Below are 26,732 nucleotides of genomic sequence, written 5' to 3'. Positions count from 1 at the left end.
AACACTGAATTGGGAGATGAAATTGCTATACTAGAACTAACGCACAAAATTATTTTATATAATTAAAAGGCATGCAAGGAGATGTGACAAAGGCTGATATTGCTATGCTTTGCAGTTTAAGTCAGGAATGGTTTTGAGCAAAAGAATGCTGTAGAAAACTTGACTTGAATTTGAGAAATTATGGGCTGATATCAATCTAAACATTGCAAACCATGGGCCAGGGTCTGTGACCTAAAGTCCACTGGTGGACAGCAGTACTAGGAGACCTTTACTTGGCTGCACTGACTAAAGTAATTGTTGAATTCTGAGAAAGTATGCAGGCTAAAACCTTGCAAGATAACAGAAGAGGAAATCACAGATAGAAATGTAATTGTTGAAACAGCACAAGTTAATGTCTCAGAAAAGGCAAATACGACATGGAAAGCTATAAAGCCCTTAAGAAACTGAAAGGGTGCAACTTCACAAGAGGAAAAGCAAGCCTGTGTCAAGGAACAACGGAGGCCAACACACTAGGCTATGGAAGCCTAGTAGTAGTACATTTCTTCTAGGTAGCTAATCCACATACTAGTGAACATAGATGCACTGTACTTTTAAACTACTTGTGAAGTCTCTCCACACTGTCAGAGAACCCTACTGGGAGGTTTACAACATGAAACCAAGCAGGTATATAAGTAGTGTCTCCCACAGCCCTGGCAAAACCGAACTGCTTAAACTAATTTCTGTTAGGGAATTCATTCAAAAGAAAAACTCATCATTAAACTTGGAGAAAAAGGAGTAAAGGAGGATAAAGAATGGACAGAAGCATTGCTATTGTTTATCTCAAAAGCCAATAAATAGATTTAAATTAAGTACTGCCCAGTGTAGAAAAGCTTAATCTTCTCTTCAACACAGAGTGAAGAGCAAACAACTGACTGATTTTATTTCCTACCATGCCACCTGGTACATCGGAAAAATTTACCAGTCAGACTAAAGGCAGATAGTTTCTGTATTTGTCACATGCAAGACTCTTGGTCACTCTTATAGCAAGGACATAAATACCAAGGGTGAATTTAACCCTCTGAATAGTATATTTGAGTCTAAGACATGAAGTAAAAGCTTTGTTCTCCACCTCTTCTCTGTCAAGAAGCTGCCAAAATCATGAATTACCTGTTCCTGTTGTTGACCAATAATCTGATCGAAGACCTGCTGTACAGAAAAAGAGTTGTGTGAGTCTTCTCATTTGCCTAAAATCCAGAATTCAGGATTTAATAATTTAATCCCTTCTTTAATTGTAACACAGGACAGAACAGGTATGTCAACAAGGGAGGTTGCACAAGCCCCCTTCATTTCTGCAAAGTCTGCAGGCAACTTTGGAGGTATCATGTCACCAGAGGTCTTAGCACCTGAGGCACGAAGGGACTGCATGTCAATTAAGCAGTCAAATTTAATTGAAGGACTGAGGCAGAGGTACCCAGGAGGTCATTTTCTCACCCTTGGCCACAGCCTTTTTCAGTTTTCAGTTGGACAGACTTGTTCATATGAAGCTTGTTCTGTCCTTTGAACATAGAGCTGAAAATCATACAACATGTTATAGCTAATATCATTAAACAGCTAATTGAGTCCTGCATTGCTAATTTCTTCCCCAGACAGGAATGGTGCAAGAGTGATTTAATGAATGGGCAGTTTTAAAATCTGCTTCTTTATCTCATTCTCAGTGGAGGGGCTAAAGTCTTATCCATGCGGAAACCTTAACCCTTCATCTTTTTATACTTAGTTAGTTATATAGTTAGTCACAGACTAACTCAAATGTGAGCTGACTACCAAGTGTCAGGCTTAGCTCCTGAATTTGGACATAAACACTCCAAGTAAAGGAATTTTTGCAATCAATGTTCGCAGGGATACTTTGTGCCTTGACTTGACCTCAAATCTGGTTTTAAATTTCCTTTTCCTTTTTTTTTTTTTTTCCCCTTTTCCTATAATAATAATTTTAATATTAGAAACTAAAAATGCTGTATAAAGATTTTGGTTTACTTATAGAATTTGCTACTCCAAGATAAAAGTATTTGCTCAACAAGGTGTTTCCTCAAGGATATGGGGATGTACTTAATACTAACCACTTAGTACAATGGAGTCCATGTCGACTGCAAGGCCCTGAAGACTTCCCACTGAGGTCCGGTTAATGATACTTGTCTGAATGGAATCCTTTAAAATGGCAGCCACACAATCCTCACACAACACTTGGCCTTTCGCCTGTGGTACCACAAATACAATCCAGAAATGAATAAGGAGGCCTCCATTGTTGTTGTTACTGAAATGAAAAGGTCCTACAGATTACCATCATGTTGACAGTTTTCTGAAGACTAGATTCTCAGCATGAGCTTCTGAAGTACAAAGTTAGAAGAGTATGTCTTATTTCCATCCTGCCTTGTTGCTTTAACATACTGAATGTATTTCTCTCCTAAAAAATATTAAAAAAAAAAAAAAAAAAAAGCCCAAAATGCACTCCTCACACCCAGTTGGGGATCTTCACCAGGGTGACTTCCTAAGGGCTCCTCACTTTTGAGATCTATGAAAATCATCATATCTACTTGAATTAGAGCTGGATTATCTCCTAAATGTCACTGGATTGGAATAACGAATCCTCTAGCATTAATTACATGCATATATGAGAATAAATGTACTTTATTGCAGCATAGGGATTTTCCCCTTCTTCTGTCAGTAGAAAACAGATTTATACCAATAATATCACTTATAAAATATGTGCAACATGGTCAATAACATGGAGTTGTGCTCTAATGGCATGTTTTAGTGGTCAAACGTCTGTGTGACCTATCAGCCAAAACATCACCAAACCTTTTTAGGGATATTATTTCTGTTTACCTTTGATTATACTCCTGGCAGGCAATACTGAACTACTTACATGACTTTAGTTTGCCCTTACTTTCGTGAAATGACTTGGTACACGTTATAAACGTATTTTGCTATCAGATCAAGTGCATAGCAATGAGATTAAATCATAACCACCAAAAATAGGCTTCTTTTGTAGGCTTAATACATTATACACTACCCAACAGATATACAACTACATTAACCACAGTTTTACCTGACTTCTGAAACTGTGGACTGCTTATAAAATTTGGAGAAAGAGGAGGTTGTGTAGACCAAGTTCATCTGAAAGAGAAAGTATTAAGCCCATAAATATTTAGCATTTCTGAAAATCAGCCATTCCTAGAGATGTTATATACCTAGGCTTTCCTAGAAACATCCTCTTTTCCACCAAGAATATGCAGTCTGCGCACATTTCCAGACATACAGCAGCCAAGCGAGGCAGAGCAGCAGACATGAACAGACCAGCTCTTCAATGTGCCCATAACAAGTCCCATATTCACAGGAAACATCAAATCTTCTGCCCGTGGACAGCTGACATGTACAGCAATGCTTTTTCCAAAGAAATGAGTTTTGAAAAGAGTGCACGTTCTTTGCCCAGCAAATCCCATACACAGAGGGCTTCCCTAGCCTGATGCTGAAACTTGGGGCCAGTGTTCACGAAATAAGCATGTACTTATAACATTTTGCATCTTGGTACTAAGGTGCAGTTAACAGCACGTGTCAGAGCTTTTTCCACAGAATCACAGAAAGACTGAGATTGGAAGGAGCCTCTGGAGAGCATCTAGTCCAACCCCTCTGCTCAAAGCAGGATCAACTACATCAAGTTGCTCAGGACCGCATCCACTTGAATATCCCCAAGAACGGAGACTACACAGCCTCTCTGGACAACCTGCTCTAGTGTTTGATCACCTTCACAGTTAAACAGTTTTTCCTAATGTTTTTGTGGATTTTTTTTGTATTTCAATTCAGTTTCTATCTATTTTCTTCACTAACAGATTCTTAATGTATTTCTTTCCAATACACAGTGTAAGATATGTGGAGAAGGAAAAACTGCTGATTTCATGCTGTGGGACTGCTTTTGGGGAAAGCAAGCTCTTAGTTCCACCAGTTCTTTGTATGTGTGTGATGAGACCAGTGTGACAATAACTTTCATTCCTCTTGTTCAGAGGGACGCTTGTAAACCACAAGGTGGCATGTACAACAAGCTGTTCAGACCTCATCCTGATGCTTCATGGTTAAAATAATGCACAAGGGACTGTAACAGAGATTATTTTCAAGCAAATGCTGTAAAAATCACATCAATATTAGTCCTTTTATTTAGTCCTAACTTTCAGGGTTTGACACAGGAAGTTTGAACAATTATTTTAAGTGACTAAATAAAACGGGTGGAGATCAATCTTTCTCCATATTAGGCTGCAAGGGTTTTCAAATATTACTATTACTACTGAAGGGGAAAGAAGCCTATTTTGAGATGTTCTTCCACTACCACTTGGAGAGTCTCTGGGCTAGGAGCATGAACAAAAGGGTTTCAAGGAGAAAAACAAAATCCTATGTCCCCCACACATCCCTACTAACAGTTTTACTCAACAGTCATTGTCACCAAGCGCAGTTTCAGCAATGTAAAATCTGCTGGTGAGTTCAGGCAAAGTTTACAGACAAAAAAGTAATTTCCGGGTTACATTCAGGTAGGAGATGGTGACACTGACAGTTCACACCTGCTGCCACCTCTCCCCACCATGTGTGACAATGACAATGGCAGGGTGCTCTAGGACAAGAGCAAGACCTGGGGCTCACAGCAGGCTAGGGCTGCTCCATGGAGAGTGGGGAAAGGACACTTCTTGTGGTCACCATCTGGTACCCCTACCTGAAAGCACTTCAGTCGTTAAAGTGCAGGACTAGGAAAAATAGATGCTCTGCTTTCAAGTCCTTTGTGATCCAGCTTTTTTTTTCTTTTTCTTTTTTTTTTTTTGGGGGGGGGGGGTAGGGGGGTGGGGAGAGATAGAGCTGGAAAACAGGAACATGATTTCATATTATAAAATGACAAAAAATTGGCAATTGTTCAAAAAATCTCTCGGTTCCATCTGATGTTATTATAATTTTTTTGGTTTTTTATCAGTTTTCTTACTATTACTTGAATCCTTATGTGGACAGTGCTGCATTTCCTGGCATTGAAGTCTTTTTCCTCCCCATCAAGTGTCTTTAAAGTAAAATTCTGTCTTAACCAATATTCTCACCCCTCTCTTCCCACTGTAGAGGAGCCTTAACTGCCTACAACAGTGCTATTTCTGCTTTGCCAGGTGCAAGGTGTTTGTGAAGAATAATGGTCTTTAGAATACCTGGCATCAGAGGGAAATGTAAATGTAAATATGTTTGAGAGCTCTAGGGTAATTATAGATGCTCTAAGACTGGCAGCAGTTACCAATTTCAATGCAAAAGACTTCATCGGTTTAATGTCTCAAAAGTAGCAATTAAGTTTTGAAGGGCTGTGTAGAGTTCTATTCATAGACAGATTTGGGGAGGGGAATAAATAAAATTTTTAGCAAATGTAAAAGTCAAACAGATCTTTTCAAAACTCAGTTTGTGATTAACAAGCTGAAAGCAGTCATTTCCCTCCTGCCTCCAGATAGCCACCCTTTGTACACAGTCTTCTGGAGGTGGGGGGGGAGAACACCACAGCAGACTTAATGGCACCTGAAAGTTGTACCTCTTGCTCACAGCTCTGCTCTTTTTGCTAGCCAAGCTGCCCACTCATCTTACCACATGCTGTACATTCTGTGCCACAGAGAGGAATTCTTTTGACTCCTTCTGCCTATATGCTGGAAGAAACTCTATGTTGGCAACACGAAACAGCCCAACAAAATACAACGCATCTTTATTTTCTGCCTGGACTGCAAGAAACAAAAAAGACAGTTAGCCTCCTTTTTTTTTTTTTTTTTAATAACAATGAAATTTTTTCTGATTAAACTCTAAACCAAATTAATCTATTCAGCCTTACAGTGAAAAGAACTACCAGATGAACACTACGTTTTCAAGGCCAAACTCTTGTAGAAGAGTACCACAGTATGAAGGCTAATTGAGCACCTGTTGCCTACATGCATGATAAGATACCACCATACAGATGAACCAGCATAACGAAGGCAATATCAACATCCAGATTCTGGAGCATCCCTAAGGAATCTTAGTCAGTATTAGCATTGAGGGTTTAAAGAGGAGAACATAGCTTTTACTGCCCACTTAGACACATTAAGCAAGAAGGAAACACTCCACAGAAGTGATCATTTCTTGTCCTCCCCAGTGTTTTTACTGGTCTTAAAATAAATATTTGCCTTCTATATTTTACTCCCCTTTATTTTTTAGAATCTATTCTACATGAGACACAAAGAATTTACCTGGCCTTCAGCAGGCCAAGAAACGCAGTGGAAGTCAAAATTTGAGGAATCAAGTTCATAGGAACTGTTGAGTCTTAGGAATTAACTAGCACATGTGAAAAAATGTTTTGCATAACACTTAGAATATGCCACACTTCCTAAAGTGAAAAGCTATGCCTGCTCTTAAAATTACTTAATTCACCTGTCTGAAGTCTTAAAGATGCCCAAGAGTCTTTCAGGCCCCATTTAAATAAGTTCCATGTTTATCTGAGAAACAGCCTTCAGGACAAGTGAGATTGTAAACCCAACTGAAAGTGTTATTGGGAACAGTGATGTGTGAAATCAGCATGAGTTTTCAGCAACTCACCAATGAAGAGCCAGAGTAATGTCCAGGTTACAACTCCTAAAATGAATAGAATGAGGGTAAAAAGAATTATTTTATTTTGAAAATTCCACAGCAACTTATCTTTTTTCTTCAATTTCAATTTGCCATGCTTTTTCCTTGCCAGAATCCTCTTTGCCATCTTATCTTCTGCAGCTACCATTTGGGCTGAGATGTTGGCTACCTAAAATAAGGTGAAAGACAACAAAAAATGTGGAACATTTCCAACAGCAATTGACTGACCAATGACTAGAACAGATTCCCACATATATTTGTTTGTTACTGCATATACACAACTAAAATTAACTTAGTGGCAGTTTAAAACTCCAGTCAGAAGGTAAGGTCCTTTTCTTCCAGACACTTGCTGATAACGGAGTCAGTTCCTGTTGCATAGGGATGTAAAGCCACCATTTACCCTAGGATAACAGCTCACCATGCAACAGCTAGCTAGCATTAACCATCTGAATCAATGTCAGTATCCTTGTGCACACCTCATAAGTGTAAATTAGCCCTCTTTAGTCCAAAAGGTAGACAGTGCTGGTCAAAATGTCACTGCTGTTCAAAAGGAAGCCGATTTCTTCTCAGACCAGAATATCCCAATACAAGTGGGCTCAACCCGTTCATTCCTCAGAAAAAAAGTCTCCACTTCTTTTCAGGATGAGGAACAGTGGATACAGACATCCTCATCCTGCATGTCTAGCTCCCTCTGAGAAGTTCCCTCCAACAAACAAGAGGACACAGCACATGTTGCTGGGATGTAACCCGGTCAAGATCATCACCTGGATATCCACCTCCTTGACAGTTTATTTAGAACTACAGTGCCAGATTTTCTAAAGCTAGATTCAGAATATCTCCTGACCATCTCATCTAGGTACAAAAAACTACTATGTGACTATTTCTGCATTTGCAGGAGCAGTTTCTACTTCCTATAAATATCTTATCTATCTACAGTTTGGTCTGTTCTGGAAAATCTGTTTGTACCAGACACTCCCCCAGGCATTTTCCTCTGCAGGAGATAATCAACGCATTTAAGCATACAAATAATGTCTATCAGTCACTGCAGGCACAACAAGAGCTGCCTGGTGAAATCTCTTTGACTGCATAAAATTCCCACTTGGATAGCTCTTGTGGCAGTCAAACACTTTGTTGAGAGATCAGCAAAAGGTTCAATCACCTTTTCTCACATCAATTCATTGTCTCATCTATGCAGAGGTTAGCTGGAGAGTTCCTGGAGAGCTCAGAGCATTAATGACCAAGTACATTGGTATGAACACAAGCATAGCTGTGATACTCAGCTGCACCAGAATTAGATCTATAAAACCTTAGATTTTCTCCTTATATCATGACTATAACGTAAGTTACATAATATTGCCAGATCAATAAGGAACACTCAGGAAAAATATTCCAAAACCATGTTGATGCTAGTGAGAGAGAAGCTCTCAAGAGGCTGCCGTAGGAAGTTGTGGGTTCTCCATGAATGGAGGTGTTTGCAAACACCAGTCAGAAATCAGCAGCAAAACTTTTAGTGGGGAGTCTTCTATGAAGCACAAAACAGCCTTTGAGACAAAAAGACCTGGCTCAAGACCTCACATACACAAAGACAAAACTGAACTTCACCATTTTAAAGATGAACACCAAAATTAAAAAAAGATCTTTTTCCATGTCTTTGAAATATCTAGATGCATTTTAAGGGCATCTTCACAATGGGCCGCCCTCACCTCACAGTTGTTATGCTACTTGTGGTCTAGGACCTACTCAGAGGTGCAGCATCTCTCAGCAACGCAAACCAAGAATCTTTGACAAAGACCAGTGATAACTGGTCTATGATTTGCTCAAGGTGCAGATAGCCTCTTTCTGCTGAGGGAAAAACCCCTGTCCCATCACCTATTCCCTTCTGTGCCCACACAGAAATATGCCGAAGAATTCACAATCACACTAGAACAGATGCACATACAAGAGCAGACCCTGACTTGGGCAGATCTTGCTGTTCCCTGTACTCAACAGGCCCTACTTAGCCTCTGCAGAGCTACAAGGAGGAAGGCTGCCACAAGCTGCCAGGCTGTTTACCATCATTACATTCTTTGAAGCCCTTCAGAAGGTGCGCTGCAAGAGGTCGTGGCCTGTCGTAGACTAAAAGGTGTGAACACAAGGCTCATTTTTCATCCCTACTAACTATATTTCACTTCAGGAGGGAGAAGACTGTGAAAGTCAAGAAGTACCCATCTAAGAACTACACTCCAAGTTATCAGCGTGGGATGCCAAGTGTAATAGAGTGGCTACAAAAACTATGTGCTGATGGAGCCTGACACCCAGGAAGTGACAAGCATTAGTACTGGGCATTTGCAAAAGCAGTGCTGTAGAATAATCTACAATAAGTGGTTGTTTCCTTCTACCCAACACTAGTAGAGCCACATCTGAAGTACCATATCCAGTTTTGGGCCCATCGGTATAACAGAGATGTTGCTTTCAGGGGAGGACCACCAAGAGGCAAAGGGCTGGAGGATATGATGTAGGGCCAAAAGTTGAGAGCCCTGGGGTTGTTTAGCTGGAGAGAAGAAGGCAAAGACAGTGCTAGTAAATCTAATTATAGATTTCCCTATCTAAATTGGGCTATGGAGAAGAGGGACACTTTTCTCACCGATGCACAGTGAAGAGACAGCCACAACAGTCACATGCAGCAGCAGGGGAAATTCCAGCTAGACTGTGGTGTAGGGGTGGTGGGAATGTATTTCACCACAAGGGCCATGCACCTGAGCCATGCCCAGAGAGGTCAGGGAACCTGGAGGTACTCAAAACTCAGTGGGACAATGCCCCAAGAAATCTGTTCTGGTTTTGCTGTTAGCCCTGTTTTTAAAAAAAAAAAAAAAAGTAAAACCTTCAGGAGTCCCCACTAATGTAAATTTTTCTATGATCCTCTGATATTATGCCCTAGTAATGCTTTCAATAAGAGAGGTCTGTGTATCATCACAGAGAGAGCATAAGCAACATCCCCACCAATATCCTGCCGGTTCCTTAGTCAAATAAAATGGCTAGAAATCTTTGACCACAGAGTTGAGGATGTTCAAAGATGAGAAGAAAAATGAATAATAAGTAATAATGGGTAATAAGACCCAGAGGTAAGTACACTTCACAGTTTCCTCAAACAAAATGTGAAAACACTGAACTTGAAGATTTCAGACTCATATCTTGTAGCTAGGTAACTAACTGCACTTGCTTTACCTGTTCTCAAGAAGGACTCATTTTGCCCATCATCTGTATATTTTAAAAATCTTACTGAGTACAATTGTTTTTAAGGATGAAAACCAAATTACCTATTTGTTTAAAGCTCTGCTCTGTCATGTACAGTTCCCTTATACACACAGGTGTTCATTATGACCACTTGAGACAGGTCAATGAATGCTCACTCCTGGCATCTGAAATCTGGGCCACTTTGATCAAGATTTCCCCCAAGGACATTTTATATTTAAATTTTCTCATGTCATCCCTTTGGAGCTATAGACCTAGTCAGACAGATTTATTTTTAAAAATTAGATCCTGTCAAGGATCATTAAAGACTGCTCAAGATGACATCACTGGACTATAAGCATGCACTTGAAACAACTAATGTACTTATTGTGTCTACTGCAATTTCAACCTTATTTTTAAAAAATGCACTTCATGTATCAAGGCTTGCATGGCAAAGTTCTCTGTTACACAAGATTCACAGGAATATTGAATTCTATGCACTACATTTTAAATATTTTCTTAGATTATATTAGTTTACCATAAACATTTTATAGTAAGAAAAACAAAGGCAAAGTTAAGATGTCCCCTTCCTTTACTAAGGATCACAATTCTTAATAAGGGTTCCTCTCTACTGCAATTTAGTTCTTGTATTCTAGAATTGGTTTCCAGCTAAAGTTGCAATTTGACTATCACCACACACTAAATTATTTAATTACTTCTTTGTCATGAGTTAACGCTCATGCAATAACCCCCTTCTGTGTATTCTCAGGGAAAAGCAAAACACTTTACTGACCTTAATGTTGCCTTTCTTGCCTATAAATTGATTTATTTTTGGAAAAACATGCTGCTATGACACCAAAACATATTTTTCATATTGTCACATTGACAAGCCCATTATTTCAATTGCCTGAAAATACATATCTGAAGATACACAAACGTATGTTCACATTACCAGACTGAGTTACAAAACAGAAAATTATATGAAATCTAACTGTGATGTTAAGTTTAATACTTGAGAAGTAGATCACAGGAGATTTAGCAGGCTCAAGAAGTGTATGAAATCAAGAACGCTTAAGTCGCCTACTTACGCTTAGTTCATCTTCAGGTTTAGCTGCTGGGTGATCATTTTTTTCATCCATTCCAGCAGAGTTAATTTTATTGCTTGTCCGAGCTGAAAAAGAGCCTTGCACCTTTTCTCAGTCCACTTCCACTTCTGAAGCTGAAGACAGCAAACAGCAATGTCCAGGACCAAAAGAGGCATCAATTTACTTTGATGAGTTTCCAATTGTAATCTCATCTGCCCTATTGCTCCTTTGTGAATATTAGAAGGATGCTATCATGTAACTGTAGACATCAAAGTCAGACTGAATAAAATAGGCTTTTCATAAGTCTTTTTAAGATGAAATAGACACCAACTTGTTAAAATGCAAAATCACAGTGCTAAAATCTATATATCATTAAAACTTCACAAAATTAATTGCTATGAAAATGTAGCAAGTAAAATGTAACTATGAGAGCCAAATCATGCAACTAAAAGTAGGAAAATAAATGTAAGCACCTTGAGAAAGAGCACTGCAAATAGCAGGTAACAACTGCAAACCAAGAGGAGCATTTTGACTCTTTTCTAGAATTTTGCAATGTACCTTTTGAATACTCAAAGTTGGTTATTTTATTGTAACGAAAAACTAAACTGGTCAGGCAACATATTTTGTATTGTTAAAATAGATTGGACTTCAAACTGAGAATCATTTCTGTAATCAGATGCAGGAAGTCACTTGTACCATAACAGTTCCATCCTATTTTCTTTGGTAATTAAATATTTATAGAGGATGTAAAACAGTACTTTCCTCAATGGATGCTAACTATAGAGCTGTCTTTACTTTCAAGTGATTAACAATCTCAATGCCTTCCTTGGGTCAACTTCAGAAATGACACTGGAGAAATGCCAACTTCTTATTAAAAAAAAAATAACCATTCTATTAATTTATCTTTGAAGATATAAAACATAAACTAACAATCATAAAAACTTTAGCACCACAGTAATGTAGAGGTATAGAATAAAAAAGAAGTAGTCAGACCGCATAACAGGTGAGCTCCAGACATGATCTATGCTCCATCTGTGTAACCAGCAATAGATTACTTCAACTACAAGGCAGAAATTCCTACAGTTAGGTAATGTACCTGTAAACTAATATATTTCTTGTCTGTGTGTTAGTCTTTGGCTTAGGGCCTGAAGCACAATATTTGTGACCTCAGTCATTGTTTGTTAGTTGTTCTAGAACTGCAACATATTTTAACCATATGAAGTGATACTGTAAGGTCTGGACCTTAATAACGCTTTAGTAACACACAAAAATCTATTAATTTATTCCATATTACTATATATAATTACTTCCAACTCCCACTCTCCCACTTTTTTTTTTTTGTTTTTAATTACACTTAATTTTTCAGCACTACTGTGTTCTCTTAAAGTGTTCATTCCAAAAGCCTTACACTGTCCTGTGCACAGGGAGTAACCATGATACAAATGGTATTTTAGAAACCGGTGCATAGAATAAAATAGTATTGTACATAAAAATACTTTCCCTTTGTCAGTATTGAAGTCTTTTGCATGTTTATTCAAGAAGTCCTCTATGCTCTGAAGAAGCACATTTATCATCTCCAAATTTCACTTTTCTTCAGCCATTTAACTTCACATAGTTTCTCCCGAGAAGATAAAAATAACCATGATGTTTGTTATTGAAGTTGCAACAAGAGTCAGTCAAAATGTACAGTATTAAATGTGTGCTTTAAACCTGGGAAGAAGATTATATGTCAATTTCTCTAGATTACACAGAAAAGCTGAGGTAGACATTATTTCCACTCCTTCAATGCAGTAAATAACATTATTATGCACCTTTCATATACCTAAGGTGTATATGGGCTGCTTGTATGACATAAATAAATGGAGAAAAAAATAAAATGTTAGAGAAGGAGAAGGAGGAGGAGATGGCTCTCCATGTGCCAGAGCAGAGATCAGTACTGCAGTCTATGGAGGAGACCACACTGGAGCAGATGGATATTCCTGAAGGACTGCGGCCCATGGAAAGCCCACTCTGGAGAAGAGGAAAAGAGTGAGAAAGAAGGAGCGGCAGAGAGAAACCGTTGTATAGTGACCATAACACCCCATCCCCACCGCGCTACTCAGAGTTTGGGGGGTGGGCAAGTAGAGGAGTCATGAGTAAAGAAATTAAGTGAGCCTGGAAAAGGGGGGAGGAACAGTGCTGTTTTGATGTTTGCCTTTTTGTTTCCTACTACCCAAATTAGTAGTTAAGTTTTTATTTTAATTGGCAATAAATTAAGTCCATTTTCCCCAAGTTGAGTCTGTTTTGCCTGCGACAGTAACTGGCAAATGATCTCCCTGTCTTCACCTCAAACCGTTATTTTTCTCTCCTTCCTGTTCTTCCCATTTTCTGCCCCAGTCCTGCTGAGGAGGGGAGGGAGGGACTGGGTGGCTGGGTGAGAATTTGGCTGATAGCCATGGCTAACCCACAACAATGTTGCAATGCCAGGTACTTCCCCCTCTTCTTTTAAAATGAAAATTAGGGTTAGAGTTTTTTCCAAGATAAGTGCATTCTGTTTCCAAGTAAAGCTAAGAATAAAGAGGGTCGCAAACTGAAATGAAACGTGAAACACATTAGAAATAAAATCATCTTATCAAAATGAGCACTGCTGTTTCCTCCTGGTTCATTAACTGCATGTTGTCTATATAAAAAAAAAAAAAAAAAAAAAAAGAAGTCTGAAGATTAAAAGAATCCAAGCCAATGCAAACTGTAGGCTTAGTCTCTCGGTTTCCCCTGACAGATACCAGTGATTCCAGGTCAGCTTGAAAAGGTAACATAAGCCAATTATTCCATTTCTGAGCTCTGTGGGGAAATGTACTTTCACATAGGTCCACCTGAAAGGGCCATTAGCTTGAAGACATTACTTGGTATCTATGAACTGGTATTAAGCAGCTTGATTTTATCTTCTGTGAGTAATGCATATCAAAACATGACTCTCATTTCTTTCTGACCCAAATCAACATAACACCCATGTTGATTAGTTTCAGAAGCATTCTACTTTCTCGCCCTTGCAGTGGCTTCCAGGCCAGTTCCACCTCCTCATGCTTTCCTACTGCTACAAAACCCACTGCCACAAAACACAGACTTTGCAGTTTATTCACTCAGTGACGCTTGGTTTTACTCACATCATTCTCTCTTAGGGCTGAAGCTTCCTCACACACATCTCTTTGGCAGCCTGACTTTCTATTTTGCATCTCTCCGAGACCCTCACACAACCAGGGGCAGCCCTTTAGTCCAATCTGTGACCCACCCCCAGCCCAGTGAGCTCCTGATTAAGAGAAAGGCTGAAGCAGATCTATGCGACAGTCTCAAGCCACAGCTGAGATGTCTGCCTACATGACATAGATATCACGGAGGAAGCCGGGATACCAGTGATAGAGGTCTCTAGGAGAAAAATCTTGTCCTGTGCTGCACACACCTAGTGCTATGCTGGGAGAGAGGTAGGGTTCATCTCACCTGTCTTAGGCTGTTTGTACAGGCATATAAATCCAAGTTTGTTTTCTAGATTCAGCCTATACACAATGATGAGAGAGAAGCATTCAAAACAGCGAAGATGAATCACACTTTCACCATTGAGTACAGATAGAAAAGAGGCAATTATTTTATCAAACCTATCACGCACAAAATCCTCTCTGTGTAAGAGTAATCTTTCCTTTCTGACCACAGCTGCCTTCGTGATCAGTTGGGAAACAGTCTTTCCTGCTTCTTTAACTGATAGGAGCCTAGAACCAGCTTGCCAGCACCAGACCACTAGCACATCAGGGTACTCTAGAGAGCTGCTAACCTCAAAGTGACATTTTTTCCAAACTGAACATCAAAAGTGACAGAGTCTGCTTGCACTTCAGGATCTCCCTTTGCCAAGCAGCAATGTCTAAGAAGCTGCACAAAAACATGGGAGGAAAAAGAGTCCATGCAAAATGCAGAGTTAATTCTACTAAAACCTGGTTTTAGTACCTGTAAGAATTCTCTTGCATATTGCTTGTATTTGTTTTTCTTCAATCAAAACAAAGGTAAAGCACAGGTCTTAACATGTCTGTGAAAACTAAGGAAGGGTTTAAGTGCTGATTATTATAACATTTGAGAAGGTGTTCATAAAGATTTTCATCAGAGCTGACAGAGATTAACACTGTATGATTACATATTTTTTCCCTTGAACAATTTCTTCAAATTACAGCCAAGATTACTTCCAACAGAGGAAGAAAAGATTTTGGCTGTCCTTCCCAATAACCCAGCTGAATCTGTAATTTGAATTTGTAATTCAGCTTCATTTTGAACCTAGAGAAGGTCAAATACTTGTACCTTCGATAAGCATATATTAATAGTAATGAGATTGGCATTAATAGTCTGCAAAGATCTCCATACACACAGACAAGTCATTAATATTTTGGATACATCTCTTCCATCACAGGAGACAGAACCAGCACACGATAGCTGTTCCTTTAATTTTTTGGAAGCTGAAATTGTGAGCAAGTTGAAATGAAGCTTTTACCAAAGTATGGAAGTGGGTGGCAATTGACTACTAAATACTAAATTATTGATAGTTGTCTACTAACATATATTTCAGTATCAACTTCAAACCTCTTTCTCCTCCTCCACCAAGTGAATACCATGCTGCTTGTTTTTGAGATCTTTGTCATCTGGAGATGCAGCTTCAAATCACGACACTCGTATTTATTTTTCTTTTCTTTGGGCTCTTACTTCATTTCTGATTCCTGACAACGCTTGACTACGCACTACAGGCCTCTGAGGTAACAAAACAGTTTTCAGCAGACAAAATCATCTTGGAAATTACAGGCAATTGAGTCGTCTTCAAAAATCCAGACATGACACGTAACTGCCATTGACAGAGCATATCATCCGAAACGAAGCAGCTGACCGCCTTGCACAGCAGCTACCCTGAGCACTAATGGAGCTATTTTGCCCTGCCTATGCAGACTGAGAACAGCTTAGTTATTTGTATCCCCATCAATTTAAATCAAAATAGAAAGGCCAAATGGGCCCATTTTTTGGGTACAGCATCCATTTATCAGTCTGTGGCATTTTAAGGACAGACAAGCCCTGCTATTCCATCAATTAATGGTCTTGCACCACCCACCTCTTACTGGGGCCACTAGCTAATTTTACTCTCAATTTCTCTCCTGCTTATATGAAACTGGACAGCTATGCGTGGCAGGGAGCAAGACAAGTAGTACTGACAGCGTACATGAATCATACTACTAGATTAAATATGGCTTGTTAGGAGAATCACAGTGCTAGGAAACCTGCTGCATTTCAAATAAATAATATATAAAAAAGATAGTTTCTACAGTCATCAGGTTGACCTAGTTGAGTTAGCACTGATGATAACACCCTCTATGGAAGTCAAGTCATGGCAGCACTACTCTGTAGACAAACACTTTATCTGGGATTTAAAAACAATTTTCCACAAGTAAACCCTACTCCATATTCTTTCAAACAGGTTCAACTCTCCCAGTGTCAGAGCCAATCACCTCACAAAAGAGAAAATTAAGCTAATCAAAACCGTTGGGGAAATCAGTCTGATCAGCAATTTGCCAGACTGGGGAAGCCACCTGAGATTTGTTTAAGGATCAGTACCTGAGGATCAGGAGGATATCGTGGCAAACAGAAGCTGATAACATGTGTACAGGTACAGTGCCTAGTAAAGATAGCTGGTCATATAATCGACACTTTCTTACTCCAGCGAAATTTTAGTATCCTTTGTTGTCTGGAAAGCATGGGCTAAAGTCCCCACGCTATATCCTTTGTGTACAGTAATGTCAGAATCTGCCAAGACTCTGTGCTTCCTCCACATAACAGTGCAGAGCTGAATGTCTGTGTGCCTCGACCTTCAGACACAGGGAATTCCCGATATCCACTTCCATGTTGGCCAGTCATCTTCCCACCATTGCCTGTCCAGACTTCCAGTGGATTTATTTCAACGGGTGAGATGGATTCCTCATGGTGTTTCATTAAGTCAAAAGGAGGGGAGAGATAATTTAGGCTCATCTGAGATGCTGGCAGAGACACCCTCCTAAGAGCTTTTATTGCCATGGCCATATAATAATACAGTCAAGAGAAAAAATGCCTATAGTTTGACATGGACAGCCTGAACCCATCCTCACATAGCTTAAGAACTTGCGCAGCTTCATGGTGTTTGGGCTCTCAGTCTTGCTGTCAAGATTTCTTCTCCAGAACCATTATCAGGAGACAGCTCTAAGGGCCCTGCTACCCTTACACACTTATGCCAAACCTTTCACGTTGATGCGATCCTGTTCAAGAGACCAGACTTCTGAACTTGTCTCAGCCTGATCCATTCTCAAACCTTCTCTAGTAACATTTTTAAGAACAGATTCAGACTCCCGTTTCTCTGTTTCTCTTGGAGGTGGGGGTGGGGGCAGGGAGGGGAAAACTTTATGTACAACATGATTCCTGTGGTTTAAATTGCTTATAGAAATTGTATTTTTCAATGAGTCTTCATAATACAGTGAATTTTTAGTGCAGCCCTCCTGAGCATTTTAAAGGACTCCCAGGCTCCATGGTAAGTCTCAGAAGTGCTTTGCATTTGTAATGAATGGAGGAAACATGATTCATTCTGTAAAACGCCAAGGAAAAGGCAATAGCCACAGCCTTTATCTCAAAGGACAAATTGTAGCTACAAGCACCCAGCTTGTAAGAAATGTTCTATAAAGAGTTATTTTTTGAGTTAATTTTCCTCACTCCAAGGAGCAAAACAGTTTAAAAAAAAAAAAAAAATCCTGTTCTTTTGAAGTTCCTGGTTTCTTTTTGATGCATAGACGCTCATCCATCTCAGACTAAAAAGACTTCAGAGGGAACACTGTCTTTTGTCTTTTCAGATCGGTAGTTCCTGCTGGACATGAGAACATCTTATCCTTGTGCAGCAGCTTTGCCTGCACAGAAGTGAGGTTCTGGAGAAAGCACGTGCGTTTTGCTGTGCATTCAGTCTTATTTTTAGACAGCCAAATAAACAAGTAAATGCCAGTTCTCTTTAAGCAACGTACATTACTGGTCTCCTCTATAAGCAACTTCCCACTAATGTGAATCAAGATCCACCTTCCCTCATTCCCAGCTGCGATGACAGGACTTTCACCTGCACTTGCTATATATAGGTTTAAATTAGAAATATTAACTGAGAATATACAAATGTTGACCAAAGGGACAACTAAAATTCGAGACCCTTGGTGACCTGTGATGACAGAAGGAATGGTATTGATGGCATTAAGTCTGTTTTATGTTTCTATTTGTAGAGGTCATTAATATCCTTCTCCTCCCAACTGAGGGGGATGCTGCTTTTTCTAACAGAGCAGGTGGTTCCCCTCCTAGGGGGAGGTCCTCCACTCCAGTCTTTTTTTCCTGAGAACATCTTTTATTCTTTCCATCTTTCCCCATATTTCATGAGTTATTTCAAGCCTGCTCACTTGAGAGACAACTTTAAAGCCATCTATTTCTTTATTTCTAATTCACTTACTTTCTAATTTGCATTTTTTTCCTAAAGACCCACCACATTTGTAAAACAGGCAAGTCAGTAGCAGGTAGGAAATGTTTGCTTTTAGTTTTTCTTTCCTATCAGACTGTATTCCCCCCCCACCCCCTTTTCAGATTTAAATAAGGAATCAGGAATCAAAAAAATACCTTTGTTTTCTCTGCCCGTTATGGGGCATCTCGTACCTCATCCTCCACTCAATGCCAGTCATGACCACTACTGTTCAGTTCCCTGCGGACTTTGCTGACCACACAGTGCTCTGTTGGGGGCTCACATCTCACCACCATGACATTGCAAGTAAACCAAGAAATCCAGCTATTTTCATCTTCCATTTTCTGATTCTGATACTCTAAAAATATCACTGCAAGGCAAGGTTTTGAAGTCTAAGGCACACTAACTCAGCTGGCCTTAATGACGCATGTTATATCTAGAGTACAGATTAAACTAACAATAACATTTTAACAAGATTACCCTAAACATAAAGCCAAATCGCTCCTTTTATTTCAAAATTACTATGAGAAAGGTAACGTTTTCTCAAATTCATTGTCTTCAAAACTAAAGGTTCATTCTAGATGAATACTAAAGTTTATGATTCATGCTATTATAACTAGTACACAGACTCTTAAAGAAAGCAGTGTTCAGAACTGAAACTTCCTTCCTCCATACCCTCCGCTTTTGTAAGAGACAGCATTTATACTTAGTTGAAGGGCATGAGCATAGTTGCTCCTTCAGTTAAGTGCTCCCTGGGCCCATTTATCTCCAGCTAATAATCCAATTTGCCTGGAAGTACTTGACTCCAGTGGGAGTACAATTCGTAGAGTGACTGCAGAAGGTAGTTCTTAAGGGACTCATCATATTACACAGAGACAGGCATTTTAAATACAGAACATATTCTGCCAAAGTGAGGTTCACTCATGCAGCCTGCTTCAGTGACATGGCAGTACTATGGCTTGCTTTTATTTCACTACTCCCACTTAAAACGCAAGTAGCAAAAAACCTGTTAAATCATTCATGGATTCATTTTACAGAATAGAGAGACTGCTGAATCCGGCTGTAAACAATAATTGTGCTTTTGATCCTCATCATACACCACATATATAAAAGAGAAAGATGGAGAAGTAATAGGGAAAAAAGAAAAATAACCAACTACTACAAATGCACTTTTTCTACTTACTTTGACTCAACTGGTTACAGGTGGTTTATATCCAGAAAACATAGAAACCTACCACAACCATCACCTTCACATAATACTTCCCTTTGTATTCTCTCTTGAAAGGTTACGACAATAGCCTGACTTATTAACACACAAAGAAAAAAAATCATCTCTGTTCCAGCCATTGTATTTAGCACCTCATAAACCAGCTCATATTATGGTAATGCTTCTGGGGTAAGGATTCACATAATTAAATATTTCACAGCCAGGAAAAGAAAGCAACTCTTGTGTTTAAGCAGGGCTAAGTAATCTCTCACAAAACACATGCTGTGATTTCAGTGGGTCTCTTTTTGAGACCCAAGCAGAAAGGATTTTTGATTACATTTCTAAAGACTAGGTCTCCAATACGAATGGTGGAGGATGAAACTGAATGCACAGAAGTATGAAAAATAATTCCCAGGACTTAGGAACCGCAGGCCCTTAAGTTCCCTAAAACTCACTCTATCAACCTTCATGGTGGCAGTCAATACATCTTAGCAGTGAGCCTCCCCCAAGGGAGCCAGCTGTCCTCTGACCCCAGCAGCTCCTGCAAGGACCACGTGCCCTTGGGAGAAAGATTCCTTCATACAGCCATACTCCTACACAGTTCACTTTCAGCTGTGGCCACACTGCCCCTGGTTAATAACAGCTACATCAACATCCACCAATAAAACACACTTAACAAACCGGCAAGAAGGATTGATAGCTGGTTTGCTACGTTCCCAGCAGCTCCTGCCAATGCTGAGCCATTTTAGGAACACTGCCTCAGAGCAAAAGCTCCCACACCAGGAGAGCGAAGTGCACTTCAGCTCATGCACATATGCACATGAGCCTGAGTTTTGGTTACCTCACTTTATCTTTCTCCAGGCAAGGCCTGAACCGTTCACTGAAGTTCCTTCGTGCAATCTAGCAGCCAAATCCACCTGGCTACAGCTCAAACTCTTGCTTTTCAGTAGCAAAACCTTCTCCAGGTGCTGCTTGTGTGAGGACCTAGCTGTAGCCCATCTTTATAGAATCACAGCATCATTTAGGTTGGAAAAGACCCTTAAGATCATCACATCCCACTGTTCACCATATTCCAAAATACTCTTCTGAGGTAGGGGGAATCCAAGAAATACTGCTTTGATTTAACACCACTGCCACAAACTGTGGCACAGTGCTTGATTCATCTGAGCTGTCATGGCAGATCAGGGGAAAAGGTCTCTTTGGAGGATGTCAGGAGATGATGATTGCTCCTGGCACACACAAAGATTCCTTTGATATCCCACTTGTACCTTCCAAACTGCTACCAGAAATGCAAGGATTTTTCCTCTTTACATCAAAAGCCTTTTCTATTCACTTGGAATACCAATGTTGCCATGGTATCCAAGCACTTTAAAGCCAGACCTGCATTTATGTGACTTTTTCTGCTAGATGAGGAAGTGGTTTTGTCCCCCTTTTACCAGGATCCAAACCCCCAAAGACCAGGTCAGGTGCTCAGCAGCCCTGGGAGTGTTAAGGCACATCCCTGGAGGCAGGCCCTCCAGCATCTCTAAGAACCTGCTCAAAACAACATCTCGTGGTTTGAGTGTTGGAAGGAGCTGGAAGCAACAGAACTACCCTTCTATCTACATTATGTGTGGGAGCTAATACAAAGAAATTTAGAATGAAGTGTTGACTCATAATGACACTAATGCAAAACCTGCTTCTGAAAACAATCCCTGCTCATTTTTGTCCTTATCTTTTTCTGTGCGTTAACAAGAAATGAACGAAACAGAGCATTTAGCTGATCTTTTGTGCAAACACAAAAGCTTTCATCCACCTCACATCTTCACTGACAAGATGTCAGTGCATACCCTTTCTTAAAATCCAGTTTGGAAATACCCAGCAATCGTCAGTTGGTCTCAGACACATTGTGCTGCTTCAAGCCCCCGCAAGCCACGTGCTTGGAGGTGCCTCCTGCTTCCCTCTAGAGCTGTCTCCCCCCTCACCCAGCTAGCTTGGCCCTGCAGGTCCTCAGACCAGAGCAGAGACTTCTCCTGCCTTTCTGGACATTACTTCTTCTGAACCTAGACATAAGCATTAAACCTGCCAAGCAGTCTGCAGAGCACTGACTCTCTAGAGCATAGGATTTACTCCTGCACAATAAGAGTAACATTTCTACTGAAGCGAGCCATTTAACAGAAATTTCATTAGGGAGAAAGGTCACCTCTCTAATTTCCTCTATAAATCCAATAGGACTACAGACAAATTTATTTCTGCATCTAAGAAATGGCATTATAACTTTTTACTTGAATGTCATAGCATCGTGTACTGTGCTGTCACATGAACACTGCAAGACGAGAGCAGGAACATTTCCTTCCATCCAAGGCTGTGCTTTTCCCTCTATAGTAATAGTTAATATCTTCTTGTTATCTCCCTGCTTCCATCTTACCTCATAGCTTTCTATTGCTTGAGTTTAGACACAGGACTGTTGTGGGTTTATCTTGAAGATTCAGGTGGAAAGAACAACCTCAGCAAAGTTTAAAGGCGTAAATCTGTTAGAGTGGGGACATGTGGCTGCCTGTTTTCTTAGCTGTCACTTGTGCTGTCTCCATGCCCATGTCACTTGCCTTTTCTACAGGACACCAAGCCCCACAGAGAGGGAAAATACACATTTCCAGTCAAGAGCACACTGTGCACAAAACATGTACTGACAAAATTGTCCCTGTCTGTTTGGGGTTCACCTTAAATTTAGGGTGCTACAGATTTTTTTGCTTTAGTAGCTTATGCACACATTACAAGATCAGCTTTTATGTTTACATTTATAGACGACAAAATAGCTGGACGGGAGGTCTGTGTACACAGGCACATTTGCAGCCTTGGTGGCTCCTCACTCACTCCCTGGTTGTTCAGGAACTACCATGGCAGTCACAGAAGGGACATGAGAGTCAATGGCTGAATTTCTTTCATCTAAATGTGCTCGCTTCTCTTTAAAGTTTATTTCTAGTTAGGAGACATTACCATATCATCGATGCTATTAATGCCCAAGCTGTTCAAGCCATCACCATTAAGTGAGTATGAGCCCTGCTTTCAACAAGAGAAACAGCAAAGCCAAACAATACAGCCAATCGATTACAGACAGAGAAATTAAACTCTTATGTCCTCAGTCCTCACCCTTTCTCCCTGGTAGCTCTGCTTTGGCCTAGGCAGTCAGTGAAACAGGTCAGCTTGGTCTGAGCATGCTGTGGCTGTGTGCGAAGAGCCCAGGCTGGCAGCTGGCAGGCGGGAGGGAAGGGTCAGCCGGCGCCCGCTGCTGCCAACAGCACCTTCTCCTCACACCCCTGCTGGGCGCGGGGCAGGCTGCTCCGCAAAGGCATGTTGCAAAGTGATGCTACGGACAGATTTACTGAAGAGAGAAGCCTTCTCATGCCATTCACCCTCATCAGTTTTTACTTAAAGGATGTCATGTTATGTTAGCCTAATAGTCCTCTAGCTCCAGCTTAATTGAACTGGATGAACTTAATATTGACTTTCTGTTCATTGTATTTCCTTTCTGCTCTCCTCATAAATGGGGATAAACTTGAATTACATGCTCATGTATGTGATTCTTCTTCACTCACACACCACTCACACACTTATATAGCATCCTTTCAGAAGGCCATTAGATGACACCTTAATCTTGAAAAGAAGTTATTACGCAATTGTCCACAATGAGGTCATGGTCTTAAAAACCTTCAACAAGGCAAATAAATGTCATTTACACTTCTACAGGTATGGCAAACTGAAGCACAATGGCAGCAATGTTTAAGGTGTTTCTGGTCCAGCCTGCTCTGATGGGGTTTTCTCTGGTACAGCTGTTGGGGTGTGGAGGATATTTAAAGCACTTTCTCATAAGAATATGTTCTTTTGGTTTTAAGCAAGTGACAGTTGACCAAGTTACAGCCAGGCTTCCAGAAGGTTATAGGCAGCATGTAAGCAGGTCTTACCTTAGCTCATCCTTGATGTCAAACTGAGTCCATTCTCAAACTGAGAATGTTGTTCATCACCTGCGGAGGGAACCCTACCTTAAGAATTAGAGAGCCCAGTAGCTAGGAGGGGAAACCCACACTCCCTCCTAAGCACTCACACCATACCCTTTAGTACCTGTTCAAAGCTCTTGTAGGTCTCCATTCTAAGGTATATCAAGGCTTTTAGTAGTAACAATGCAGAAAGTTGTCATAGAAATTAATTAGGCTTCTGAATTAGGCTTCACTGCGTAAGTGATTTTGGTGCAGTAGGAGCAAATTTACAATGGTTTATTATTGCTAATGTAAGAAGAGCAAAAATGTTTCCTGCTAACTTGGTTACTAAAGTAGCCTTGTACTATATTAATTTATTTCTTAGTTTAAGATGTTTGTAAACTCAGTAGAAAGGATGTTTTAACAGGAGAACATTAGTGGGCCAGAGTATGTTAATATTTAATTAAAAATAACATTAATACTTCCACATCCATCATAAGGGAGTATGAGAAGATAATGCACAGAACAAAGTATACTTTGCAGCATCTCTTGCCAGATAGGAGCAACTAGATTAGTTTGATGATTTAAACTAATGAAAGTATGTGGTGTGAGCTTGGGGAGGACTTACCAAAAATAAGATCCTGGGGAATCAGTCTTTTTTGCTGTTGTTCCCACACTAATCAGGTCCTGTGTCTGGAGCCACAGGGTATAGATTTTCTTTCCTGGAGCACTTAGCTGTTGTTGCTTGTATGATTTGTTAAAATTACCAAGGGGTTTTTTTGCTGTGCAAGCACACAATGTTTTCTAGAACTTCAATGAGGCTGTTAGAATGCCAAACCTAATGAAAGCATATTTAATTAAGGAATGTAGCTTTGATGAAAGAATATTTAATTGGGGCATGGTCTTTCTTCTGCTGGGCTGTACCCTACTGCAACAATCGCAGATGCTGATGGAGAAGGAAGGGCAGGGACCACAGAAATCAGCTGGGTTCAAGTGCTCTAAGTAACCTCTTTTGCCCTTGTCAGAGGCGGAGCGCTGGGTTAGATGGACTGCTGCTCCCATCGGCGGGTCTGTCTGCTCTTCTGAGTCAGCTGTGCTAATGGCGGGGACCTGAATTTGCCCAGGTCCCCTCTGCTGGCTGTAATGTCAGGGAGAAAAAATTGACAGAGAAGGAGGGCAGGTGACACTACCGCATGACACCTGGAACACAGATAATCAGTAGCATACCCTGGGAATGCATCTGGCACATGGCATTTATAAATGGCGTTTCCGGATATACAGAATGGCAATTCTGCAGCCAAATGGAGAGGGGAGACCCAGGTCACCGAGCTCAGGTCCAGCTCCTGCAGGCTGTGTCCCCCCATGCATGTGGTAAGGGCAGAGGGGTCAGGCTGTGACCTCTCAGACCTCTTACATATGCAAGGCAGATCTTCCAGCTCCCTTGATCCAGCTGTTTTGTCTGTGTGGCTGTGACTTTCTAGTTTCTATTAGGGGAAGATGGCTGCTGCTCACATTCACAAAGGTGAAATTCCTGGTGTCGGTCATTTGCCTTGCCCTCAGCCCAGATTTTCTAAATCAGCTTATTTGGTTTTAATAAGAAAAACTGCTATTCCCTTCACATTACACCTAATGTAATATCTAAGGGGAAGCTATGTGTATACTTTGCACTGAGCTAATGCCCCACCACAGGCTGAAAGGTGAGCTCCTACCCCAGATGCACCATCTGGAGTGGTCATCTGATCCCTTGCTGAGCTGTCACCTAAATAACAGAAAAATAGTCCTAAACAGATAGTAAACACAAAAAAGTGCTTGACAGGAGCACAGTGGAGGAGCCAAGATGCCCTGACAGGCGTAAGAGGAGGTACAAGTGGGGGCAGGACCTTTTCAGTGGCAGCTGCTATAGATCCCCTCGGCCCCAACCGTGTAACGTGACCTTTACATCACTTCTCATGTGCTTGACTGAAGTGGGGAGGTTTTATTCCCATCCTTCTCCTGACAGGGAGGATAGAGCTTCATCTGAACTGGGGAAATCAGCTCTTCAGTTTACTCAGTGGCAGAAACTTTTGAAGCCACATCAATCTGTGTGTCACTGACTCCAGGGCTGCTTAGTGGACAACGAGCTGCCACCATGTGTCACTAGGTTCAAACCCAGACAGAAGTCACCCCTACCGATGTATGAGGCACTCAGACAGCTGTCAGAACACATTACTCGCCATTTGTTACGTGCCCAGATATTCCTTTTTCAGGTCTTCTTGAAAGTCTGTTATGAATTTTAAAAAAAAAACAACAACCAACTCACAGAGTTCAATTGTCATGTTTCCCTTCCCACTTGCCTGTGGGGAAGAAGTGATTGGGCTTTGCAAATGAAGCCAGCAGAGATAACTGACAGCAAGAAAACTCTGCAGAGGAAATAGCGTGCATCCCCCAAGTGTATGTGCCACACAACCTGTGCCAACTAGCAAGTCAACCTGCTCTGGTAAACTTCTGTGGATGAATGACAGTGTCAGCAAGTTCTTCTATCGACCCTCCAGCAAACAGTCCCAAAATTAACTACCAGCCGCATTTACGGCCCATCTCAAATAAATGTAACAGAGTATTTGAATTTGAACTGTGGGCATTTTTCAGATGAAAAGCAGTCTGGCACTCTTCTTCAATTTCTTCCTTTGCCTTTAAAACTCACCTTGTTTTTCATTTGGTTTGATACAGTATCAACTATCACAAAGTAAAGCCTGTTCCCACCTCTGTCTGACAGATTGCCCTTTCATGGTGAAGAAATCCCGGAGTTTGGAGCCTCACCTGCCTCTGGGTGTACTGAGTCTGGCTGGGGTGGAGTTAACTTTCTTCTCAGCAGCCTGTAGGGTGCTGTGCTTTGGATTTGAGAATAAAGAGGTTGGTAACACACCAATGTGGTGGCTGTTGCTAAACAGTGCCTGCACAGTGTCAAGGTCTTCTCCCTTTTACAACTGAACATGTAACATAGACTGTAAACAACATAGCAAGGAGTAATGCAGAGAGGGCTCTGGGTTAGAGATGAGATAGATCAACCATTCAAAACATTTTAACTCCTCAGCACTGTACCATGTGGTCATTGGTTTAAATTGCCTTTACTTCCTTTAAATAACGAGTCTAAGAGG

At 40.6% G+C, this 26,732-nt stretch overlaps 1 protein-coding gene across 1 annotated transcript in view; it reads right to left on the bottom strand.

Annotated features, from left to right (window-relative positions):
• TMPRSS7 (transmembrane serine protease 7) overlaps positions 1-11,031 on the bottom strand; it is a 31,793-nt gene extending 20,762 nt beyond the window's left edge. Inside the window, exons 1-6 of the mRNA XM_074899023.1 lie at positions 10,932-11,031; positions 6,604-6,802; positions 5,626-5,756; positions 3,083-3,150; positions 2,094-2,287; positions 1,147-1,185 (exon numbers count right to left, since the gene is read on the bottom strand). Of these exons, the coding sequence (XP_074755124.1) occupies positions 1,147-1,185; positions 2,094-2,287; positions 3,083-3,150; positions 5,626-5,756; positions 6,604-6,802; positions 10,932-10,982 (682 nt within the window). The 5' untranslated portion in view covers positions 10,983-11,031. The remainder of the gene's footprint in view (positions 1-1,146; positions 1,186-2,093; positions 2,288-3,082; positions 3,151-5,625; positions 5,757-6,603; positions 6,803-10,931) is intronic.
• Between the last annotated feature and the right edge of the window lie 15,701 nt (positions 11,032-26,732).

This window comes from Athene noctua, chromosome 1 (genome assembly GCF_965140245.1).
Source record: "Athene noctua chromosome 1, bAthNoc1.hap1.1, whole genome shotgun sequence".
NCBI classification, from domain to species: domain Eukaryota; kingdom Metazoa; phylum Chordata; class Aves; order Strigiformes; family Strigidae; genus Athene; species Athene noctua.
This window is presented reverse-complemented; position numbering and strand designations above follow the sequence as displayed.